The sequence below is a fragment of the Labrus mixtus genome, chromosome 5, assembly GCF_963584025.1.
Source record: "Labrus mixtus chromosome 5, fLabMix1.1, whole genome shotgun sequence".
NCBI lineage: Eukaryota > Metazoa > Chordata > Actinopteri > Labriformes > Labridae > Labrus > Labrus mixtus.
In genome coordinates this window covers 31,090,345-31,100,380 of record NC_083616.1, presented here as the reverse complement: position 1 = coordinate 31,100,380, position 10,036 = coordinate 31,090,345, and the positions used below count along the sequence as shown (strand labels likewise).

The following is a 10,036-nucleotide window of genomic DNA, read 5'->3' as shown; positions in this document are numbered from 1 at the left end:
GTGGAAAATTTAATAATAGAATCTCCGAGCATCCAAAGAGCAAGTGAACGCGGCTCGTAACACCAAAGAGTACAGGCAGTAGACAAGACAACTTCCTCCAGCTTCCTGTTGTGTTTCCGTTCATCAGCTGGTGTTTAAAGGGACCGTTTTGCTTTTTCATCGCTTTGTTATCACAGAAAAAAAACCAAGTCATGTGACAGGGAACTACTAGAAGCTGTTGATTCTGCCATCGACCTCCTTACTCAGCTCTGTTTCTTCACAGTGGAGTCACTCTCTCTGATAAAGTAAGTCACTGTGCAGTTTCTCTGGACTTACAACACTTACATCTGTTTATCTACAATATTTTAACAACGACCTGTTTTCATCTACATTGTTAAGTCCTATTTATTTAACATTAATGACAATTTCATCATATCTGTTTTATTTCAGCTTTGTTAAGAAGCTGAAAACTTTTATACAAACAAAATGTTTTCAGCTCTGACTTGAATGTGTGATCTGTTACTTCAACACTTTGTTGATTTATTTCCACTGTTTGTGTTGCCCAGCAGGTCATCCGACATGCTGTCTTTGATAATAATCACAGGCCTGCTGGCTTTTACCTGTGGTAAACCATGTGGTAAGTATATTTTGATAAGCTACTTCATCACTAAAAACCTGCTCTTACTAAATCTGTTTGAACTGGTCTGGACATTCACTGATTTTGCAATCATGAATTTGAAGTGGCCTTCATATTGACAGAAGTTGTGTAATCGTGAAATCTCAGAGGTTGACACATCTTTGGTTTTCATTAATCAGGATGAAACATTAAATAGAGATATTACGACATGTGTAGCCTGTGGCTGTGACATTTCTCTAAATCATAAACACCCTTCAGTCTTGGTTTCCTGTTTTTGTGACTGCTGAAGCTGCAGTTGTGGTTTTGCCACACTTCAAAAGTTCACGTTGATATCAGCAGGAGAACGCTCCTGCAATGTTTTTTATGTCTGTAATAATCATTTATATGTATTTTAATATTTTAAAGCAGATTCTGAAGGATCCAACAATGAGCTGCTCCTGTCACTCAGTAAGACTCTCCTTCGGTCTCTGGAGGGACAAGAAGGACTCCCCAATCCCAGCGTGCACCTGGCTTTACGGCTTTCCAACTCCCACAACCTGGCCAAGGAGAGCGAACACCTGAACATGTTGAAGAATCACCTGCACAATGACCTTCAAAAGTACACCTTTGATTCAGCCTCATGTTTTCAGTGTTGCTAAACTGAAACAACACATTTCATTGTGAGGTTCCTGTGTTTTTTCTCAGCTCTCTCTCTAACAACCGGGCGGTGACCGGCCTCTTAGCGCTGTACACTCTGGCTCTGAAGGCGTCTTGCTACGACCTCAACACGATCACGTTCGCCGTCAGCGAGGAGAGGGAGAAGCTGCTGACACACCTGAAGAAGCAGATGGAACTGGAGAAAGAGCACATTGGCTGTAAGTTGTCTTTGACCTTTTGGAGGCCATGTCGTAAAAAAACTGTTCACCATCCTGTTAAGACCTGTGAGTCACCATGAGGCCAGAGTTTATGTGGCTAGAATATTTCTTAAGACAGAACATTTAAGAAAACTCTAAATCCAGGTGAAGCATTTTGGACTATGAATGAAAAATTAAAGAAATATGTCAGTTTGAGATGTTTAGTATTTATGTAACCTGCAAAGGCTCACAGTGTTTTCTTCATATAACAGATACTGTAAATCTGAAACATTATTGTTTCGCTAATTTAAGCCCAAATAAGATTTGAGAAAAAACTTTTTTGACTGTTTCTATCCAAGCTTCAAATTGATCGTGACATTGGAGAGAATAAAGTTTTAATAATGTCTTGAAGTCACATTTTCTCAGAATCTCTTATTGCTTCTGGTCTTTACGCAGTCAGCCACCGCCCTTTGACCAACTATTACCAGTACTCTCTGGGCGTGCTCGCTCTTTGTGCAACCGGCATCAGGGTCAACAACCATGTCAGCAACAAACTCATCAAGGCAGCAGAACATGGACGCTTCAGACACGGAGACTCAGAGAGCACCGGTGAGTAAAGTCTGTCCTTAACAGATCACATTGGATGACGATGGTGAAAAACTTTTGTTGCCATAACCACAATTTTCTTTAAAAGTGAATCAGGAGAAAATGACAAACCCTGTTTTTAATGTGTTTCTCTTTCCCTTCGTCTTCATGCTTTTGACTTCCTGTGTGAAGCACCTTTTGAATGGCCTCGTTGCTGAAATATAAATAACCTTTCCCTCTCTCTGTAGATACCTACGCCATGGCGGGGATGGCTCTCCAGTGTGTGAAGGATTCTGGCTCTCATGTGCTCAACGCCGCTGAGCTCGACGCCGCTCTCATTACCATCAAGCAGAAGCTGTTGGCGGCTCGCAGGCCGGACGGCCACATCGGCAACGAGTTCAGCACCGGCCTCGCAGTTCAAGTTCAGATCTTTTTTTTTTTCTTCGTCTTCAGCTCCTCTTGTCTGATAGATCAAAGTATTTCTCTGCCACTCCGCTTATAACTCATTTCATTTGTTCCAGGCTTTATTGGCAATGGGCAGCGAAGTCGCAGAGTGCGCTGCCTCGATGGAGGCCATAAGGACAGACGCCAGAGGCAACAAATACGAGAACCCCATGGCCGTGTCTCAGATCCTGCCCGCTCTGCACCAGAAGTCGTACCTGAGTGTGAAGAGCAAGCAGTGCCTCGATGAGGACGGTTTGTGTAGCATTGTTTTTTAAAATCCATTTTAAAGTCTTGTGTGGCTTATTTTCTCATGATGTCAGTGTGTTAAGACGTGCATTTTGATTGGCCCATGTCCCATCTGTTAACATGGAGGAAGCCGCGTTTATGACCAGTACTGCAGCCGACCAGCAGGGGGAGCTCTAAATAATTGTTTCAGACGGCTGTCGCTTGGTCCATGGTTAATACACATTCTTTTTCCTGCAGGCACTCTGGTGCTGGAGCCCGTGGATCCTGTGGTGGTGTTACCAAGTGATACCAAAGTGACGGTGGCGGTGGAGGTGGTGACGTCCAGCGGGGCGGCGGCCCTTTACTCCGTGGATGTGCCAAAGGGGGGCTCACTGTTGGAGGCCCTTGAACTTCTCCTGTTGAAAAACGTTGGCTTCACGTGAGTTCATACAATGTTTCTTTTTTTCTTAAAAACTTGTATGACTTTTTCCAGAGCGTCCTGACAAAACAGGAAGCAGCGAGGTTAAAGTGTCTGACAATGAGCGGCCGTACATACCAACATTATACAAGAAACACGATCAATTACAAAGGCATGAACTAACAAGTGGAACCACAAATATTTGTCAGACAGAATATTTACAGATAGATTTGCCTGCCTTCCTTGAAACAAAAAAATGTTGCATTTCTCCTTTTTTTTTAATTTTATATTTGTTGTTTGTTTTGCAGGTTTGAGAAGGAGACCAGCCTGTGGGGACCGTTCCTGAGTGCAGTGAACGGAGAGCAGGCGAGACAGAGCGACCGCAGATACTGGCACCTCTCGTCTGATGGCACAGCTCTCAGTCAGGGTGAGGAGGACACACACACACACACACACACACACACACACACACACACACACACTAGAATACTAGGGTTCTGAGACACACATTCAGCTCCTCCTGGAGATATCAGGAGTTTTTCAGGAGTTTTCTGCAAGTGTGAAAGTCCTATCTGAGATTTAACACCATATCTTTATCTTTGTGTATTTGATCTGTCGCTTTAATTGTTACCTTGTTAAAATAAAAATGTAAAAATGTAATTTTTTTCTCCCTCAGGTGTGAGTGATTACAAGATCGAGGCGCCTCAAAAGATCACCATCAGAAACACGACCTACTGAGCGCGCGACGCTGAAGAGGCAGCAGAGTCTGATGATCAGTTTGACGTTTGTTTTGTTATATTTTGTGATTATACTTCAATAGTTTTTTTTGTTATCAGTTGTGAATGAATGTCTCTGTGGCTTCTTAAGGGTTTAGCATTTCAAGAAGGATTGAGGCTTCAATAAAGTCAAATTTAGAAGAAACTGAAGAGAATCTGCTGTGAATACTCTCACCTCATCGTTTACACTTTCATCTAAAATCATGGATTGTGAAAATGTTTGATTAAATGTAACGCGTGGCGTAATTGCACTTTTTGAAAACAAATAAAAACTGGGAATGCTTTTTTAAATAAAGTGTTTTGTTTTTGTTTCCAAACTTAAGATAAGCCTCGACACATTAGATTCTATTAAAAATGTGACTATAATGAGAGTACTCTGTGTTTTTAATTATATTTATTTGGAACATTGAATTCTTCTTTTAATTGATTTAATAAATACATTGATAATAAAAAGGTGATTTATTACGACGGAGGATTATGGCCACATTAAAAAATAATAATTAAATTTACGATTTTAATCTTGTAAATTAAAAAAAAATGTAAATTTCGATTTAAAGTTGTTAATTTATTACTTTAATCTTGTAAATTTATGACGTTATTCTCGTAAATTTACGAGTTTAATCTAAAAAAAATATATTTTTTTTTATTTTTTAACGTGGCCCTAATCCTCCGTCGTAATTTATAACAATCAAACATGAATTAAATTAAAGTTCATTTATGTTTTTTTTTTTCTGAGAGTTATTTGAGATGCATTTTATTTTTATTTTTTTATTCATTTTAATATAAATTTGGCATGCACTCCAGGACGGTAGGTGGCGGTAATGCATCGAAATAATCCCTGGTTGCAACCATTCAACGAAGCAGAAGAAGAAGAAGAAGAAAAAAACGGAAAACGAAGAAGAAGGAGATCCGTTTTGATTTTATAATCTTAAGATTTTAATTTAATTCGTTAAATATGCGACACTGTGAACATAAACCTTCATATCGGTGGTTTTAAATGTAATAATTCTAATACATGAAGCTGTGAAACGAACTGGTTCATGGTGGAGAGGATGAGCGAGTTACCATGAGGTCAACTTTAACTTTCTAACAGACACTAACAGATGATGTCTGCCCTGTTTTACCGGGTTTCAAAATCTACAGCAGGTCTGAAAACGTTTCAGCTCAGGAGGTTTGGATGTAACACCATGATGGCTCAGAGGTCATCCAGACTCGGGTCTTCCTGCTCCAGGTGTCTCTCAGTCTCTGCTCGACCTGCTCCAGTGAAGAGAGTCTCCATCGAGGGCAACATAGGTGAGAACAACACAACACAACACAACACAAAATAACACAAAACAACACCTGTGACCTCTAGAGGAAGAGCCAAGTGTCCCACAAGTAGACTACTTTAAAAAGGATTACTCACACATGACGTCACAGGTGAGATGGAGAGGTGCTCATAAGAAACAGGATGTTTAAAAGAGTCAGTGGACTCTTTAAATCACTTCTTTTAAAGACTTGATTTTATGTGATTTCTCCTTTTAAAGATCTTTCTCTTCCTTTTATTCATTTTATTGCTTTTAACCTTTTTATCTTTCTCTTCTTTAAATGTTTTAGTCTTTAAATGTTTCCCTTCCTGTATTCATTTTACTGCTTTTTAAATTCCTCCTCCTTTAATCGTCTAACTCTTCAGCTCTCTGTTGTTTTATTCATTTATTCTGTTTATCTTCATTCTGTGTTCCTGTGATGTGATGTCGTCACACTCTCCCTCAGTTTTTATTTTCTTCTCTCCTGGTTGATTTTAAACTCATTTTCCTTCATTGTTGTGACCTGCCTCTCCTGTTGACTCTTATTCCTGTTATATTTTCATAATGTTGGCCTCTCTGTTGATCTCTGTTCTGTTGTTGTTTTGCTGTATTTGTCTGTCACAGCACTTTGTAAACATTTGTTTTTAAAGGTGCTATATAAATTATTATTATTATTAATTCCATATTTACATGAGCGGATGAATCCCTCTCTCGTGTCTCTGTTTACCAGCTGTTGGAAAGTCGACCTTCTCACGACTCCTGCAGTCAGCCTGTCCAGACTGGGAGGTGATGGCAGAGCCAGTCAGTCAGTGGCAGAACATCGAGAGCGGCACCTCCAAGGTGAGCATATCTTTACCTTTTTTCTCCATCGTTATTGGAAGTAGAACTCGCTGATCGTCTCCAATGGCGTTTATTATGACAAGGTGAGAGACGGCGCGCCCCCGCAGACGACAGTCAGCAACCTGCTGCAGATGATGTACCAGGACCCTCAGCGCTGGTCGTACACATTTCAGACGTTTTCATGCATGAGCCGACTGAGGACGCAGCTGCAGCCTCCTCCAGCCCGCCTGCTCGGCTCAGAGGGAACGCCCGTGCAGGTGTATGAACGCTCGGTCTACAGCGACAGGTGAGCGAGTCAGGACAGAGGAGATGCAGGAATTCATTGTGACACTATAAGTGTTGATAATAATAATAAATAATGTTCAGGATTAGGGATGATAAACACAACTTGATGCTGGGTTTTATGTCGAACTCAGATTAAAGTCAAATTATGAATAAATATCATTCTTTTATTTCTATTCTATGACAGTAAAAATGTTTAGCTCAGTGGTTAAATCGTGTGTCCCCATGCAGGCGTTAACCTTAAAAATGCCATAACCAGGTTCAATTTCCACCCTCAGCCATTTGCAGAATCAATCAATCAGTCTATCATATCATTATTTGTATAGCGCCTATTCATAACGCTGTTATCTGGAGACGCTTTACAGAAGATCATTATGGGATAAGATGCAGGAAGGATTTCTCCTTTGTGTTCCTCACGTTCCTGTCGTCCACACTGCCTCGCCGCTGAGGTGGAGGTCGGAGCAGGCCGTGCAGGAATGAAGACGCAGGTGGCTGTGGTTGGGACGACACAGTCCGAAGCACGTCACCCCCCTCTCTCCCCTCCCCGTGGACGACTCCATCCACTGTCCTGTCCTCTCTATGAAGCCATGACCCACCCACTCCCACCCCCAAAACATCTTGAAAATAAAGACAAAACATTTATATGTTTGAATAGTTTTTTTCTCTGCTGGTTTCAAAAGGAGTTTCGCCGTACACATTTTTATCTCAACAATTTGAATTGACCCTTATATTTGTATAGATTTTAAATTCTTCCTCAGGATAGACTTTGTAGGAAATGAATATATGTGTCTCTAGTCTTTTAAATAAAGATAAACTTTATGGGGGAATTTTTTTGTCACAACAGCTCAAAAAACAGGAAACAGGAATATAATTTAAGTTAAAAATCAAACATATCATCAGTTAAATAAAGGGAGAAAACATACAGTAATAGAATAATACCAGGTGTGTACACGTCCACATGTGAAAATAGTTCTTATATATTTACTGTTTAAATAAACAGTAAAATGTATTTTTCTGTCATGAATGTAACTTCTCTCTCTCTCTACTTTCAGATACATCTTCGCCCTGAACATGTTTGAGCTCGGCTGCATCAACGCCACAGAGTGGGCCGTCTATCAGGACTGGCACTCCCTGCTGGTGGAGGAGTTTGGCCACCAGGTGGAGCTAGAGGGCATCATCTACCTCAGAGCTCCTCCACAGGTACACACACGTCAGATTTAACGGGATAATGAATCCTACAACACCCGATGAGAACACAGAGACGTTTGTGTGTTTTGTCTTATTTTCAGAAATGTATGGAGCGTCTGGAGCGGCGAGGGAGGGCGGAGGAGGAGGGAGTGAAGCTGGACTATCTGGATAAGCTGCACGTTCAACACGAGAGGTGGCTCGTTGAGAAGAGCACTGAGTGAGTAGACAACTAGAAAAAAATGACATGAGCATTAAAGTTCAGGATCAAGGTGATTGATGTGAGGAAATCCCATCAAACACTTTAACTGACTGTGAACGATTCTAACAGAAACTTCTATAGTGACACAAGTTCAAACTGTGAGATATTATCACCAGATGCTGGAGTCAGATTCCTGTTTGACGATTGGTTTAAAACGTCTTCCCTCACAGCTGTTTGTTACTCGTCTTGTGAACAGATGACGGTCAGCAGTGTGTGGACCGGACTGCGTTAAAGCTTTGCTCTCTCTCTCTCTCTCTCTCTCTCTCTCTTTCTTTTCAGAATACATTTTGAGAAGTTGAAACAGATTCCCGTGTTACAACTCGACGCCAGTGTGGAGTTTCAGAGGGACCCAGAGGTGCGGGAACAATTCATAACAAAGGTATGTTAAATGATTGTACCAGAGTGTCATACCCAGCACGACCAGCAGAGGGCTCTGTCCCAATCTTTCCTCATCCTCACAGTCATCAGCCCTTCTGAAAATTTGTAAATAAAAAAAGTCTGAAATCTTCCAGAGTTGCTCTTTCACAGCTGGAGATTTTCCTTAAGGGACTGGAGGGGTGTAACACGATGTAAACAGGCCGCTATGATGAAAGTTTCTTTGCCTTTATTGATGAATCTGACAGCCGACATGCGGGCGCTGCCACCTTGCAGTGGCCGACCATAACTGCGGGGGCATCTCAGCGTCTGCTGCTGACTATGACAGCGACATATAAAGTCACAAAAGACGATAGCAGCTGATGACATTTTAAATGAAGCGTTACAAAAGTGTAATTACATAATAGAGAAACAGAGATATAACTTGACCATGCTCCACATAGGGGAAGAAAGTGCTGTTTAATATAATCAGAATCAGAATCGGGGTTTATTGCCAAGTACATTTACACATAAAGGAATTTGACTTGGTGTATTGGTGCTAAACAATTAACAAGGAAATAAAGCAGAACTAGCAACAACTTAAATAATACAGAATAAGAAGATATTACAATATATAAAATAGAATTTAAAAATGTAAAATATAAAAAACTCAATGTACAAAAGGTGTAATGTAGGAGCTGTGCAGTGGACTATGAGAAATTTTTGAGAAAAATAAAGTTATTCTACCATCTTTTTAGGCACATATATATTGTCTTCTTTAATCTAATTCAGTTGATCTGTAGATAGATGAATACTTTATTGATCCATGACATGAAACATTTGTTTAATGTGGTTTAACATCACACACTGGCCGGGTGATGAACAACTAAACACCATGTAAAGATCACTCTTCCCCTCCTCTTCCTCACAGTGAAATGTCCCGATGTTTACCTGCTACATTCACACATCAGATCACTAAGACCGCTTAAAGACATTTTACAAAAAGTCTGAATAAAGTCAGGGTGGAACATGTGGTCGTTGACGTTCAAACAGCAGCTAACCCTAAAAAACTCTCTGGATGTTTTTGATTTAGTTTTTATGAATGTGTGAAAAGCTAACAGACACATTTCTTTGTCTGATCCGCGCTCACCTTTTTCCTTTCACAGGTGAAGAACTTCTTCAACGCTTTGTGAAGAGACGGTCAGACCTCAGACAGCACAGCTCTGTGGTGCGTTCAATTTCACCTCGAAAGTCGGAAATTCCCAAGATGCCAGTTTGATACGTCATCAGGAACGCGCCCCCCCCCCACCTGAAGTCAGAATTCCAACTAGGGAAACTCGGAGTGACTTCTGTAGCTCGACTGAAAATCCAACATGGCTGCTACGTGCATCAACAGGAATGTTTAAGTTCATATCTCTGGCGTCCGTGTTGCTTGTCCGACTTTTTTTTCACAAATGGAACGCCGTTAACATTCCCCGCTCCGAGAAAGAGCTTTTCTCATAGAAAGAAGGAAACGTAAAGTTTGAAGACTTCCTCTTTCTGATAAGGTCCATGACCTCAGTCCATTACTTTCTTCTTGTTGGTTCTGATCTTCAGATTTAAAGCTTTTTGTTGTTTACTTGTTTATTTGTTTGTAGTTAAGATACTCCATCGTTGTACTGTTTATTCCACTTGAAATACTGATAACTATTCCCTCTCTAATACGATAAAACACCCGTCTTAGTGACTGAAATGCAGATGTTAATGTGATTTTATAACCTCAGTTTGTTTAATAAAGGGAAAGTATGGATTCAGTCAAATTGTATACGTTGATTGTGAATAAATAAATTGCTTTTTTGTGATGTTTTGTTTCGTTTTGTGTGACTTGGCACGTTGTTTGTAACACGGAGGTGCTAATGGGTGTACAAGCATTTAAAGTGTTATTTGTTAA

The 10,036-nt window shown here is 40.5% G+C and overlaps 3 protein-coding genes across 7 annotated transcripts in view; all 3 read left to right on the top strand.

Moving 5' to 3' along the window:
- The window catches only part of osbp2b (oxysterol binding protein 2b), a 337,585-nt gene that overhangs the window by 84,769 nt on the left and 242,780 nt on the right, over nt 1-10,036 (top strand). The window lies entirely within an intron of this gene.
- Nucleotides 124-4,152, top strand: tcn2 (transcobalamin II). The gene is made up of 10 exons (XM_061039291.1): nt 124-284; nt 549-616; nt 1,025-1,214; nt 1,301-1,470; nt 1,906-2,058; nt 2,283-2,455; nt 2,556-2,730; nt 2,962-3,142; nt 3,430-3,548; nt 3,798-4,152. Exons 2-10 carry the CDS (start codon nt 559-561, stop codon nt 3,857-3,859), a joined length of 1,281 nt encoding a protein of 426 aa, XP_060895274.1. The 5' UTR covers nt 124-284; nt 549-558; the 3' UTR covers nt 3,860-4,152.
- Nucleotides 4,756-9,947, top strand: dguok (deoxyguanosine kinase). Of its 2 annotated transcripts, none has more exons than XM_061038966.1 (7): nt 4,756-5,190; nt 5,914-6,023; nt 6,107-6,309; nt 7,358-7,505; nt 7,595-7,710; nt 8,032-8,131; nt 9,273-9,947. In XM_061038966.1, exons 1-7 carry the CDS (start codon nt 5,001-5,003, stop codon nt 9,297-9,299), a joined length of 894 nt encoding a protein of 297 aa, XP_060894949.1. In that variant the 5' UTR covers nt 4,756-5,000; the 3' UTR covers nt 9,300-9,947. The 2 variants fall into 2 exon arrangements, with proteins under 2 accessions (XP_060894949.1, XP_060894950.1); XM_061038967.1 differs by lacking the exon at nt 4,756-5,190 and adding an exon at nt 5,208-5,274.

Coding starts and splice junctions, on each gene's coding strand:
- dguok (XM_061038966.1), top strand. CDS start 5,001: ATGATGTCTGCCCTGTTTTACCGGGTTTCAAAATCTACAGCAGGTCTG. Junction 6,310..7,357: donor CGCTCGGTCTACAGCGACAG/GTGAGCGAGTCA, acceptor CTCTACTTTCAG/ATACATCTTCGCCCTGAACA. Junction 7,711..8,031: donor CTCGTTGAGAAGAGCACTGA/GTGAGTAGACAA, acceptor CTTTCTTTTCAG/AATACATTTTGAGAAGTTGA.
- tcn2 (XM_061039291.1), top strand. CDS start 559: ATGCTGTCTTTGATAATAATCACAGGCCTGCTGGCTTTTACCTGTGGT. Junction 2,456..2,555: donor GCACCGGCCTCGCAGTTCAA/GTTCAGATCTTT, acceptor CATTTGTTCCAG/GCTTTATTGGCAATGGGCAG. Junction 3,549..3,797: donor TGGCACAGCTCTCAGTCAGG/GTGAGGAGGACA, acceptor TTTCTCCCTCAG/GTGTGAGTGATTACAAGATC.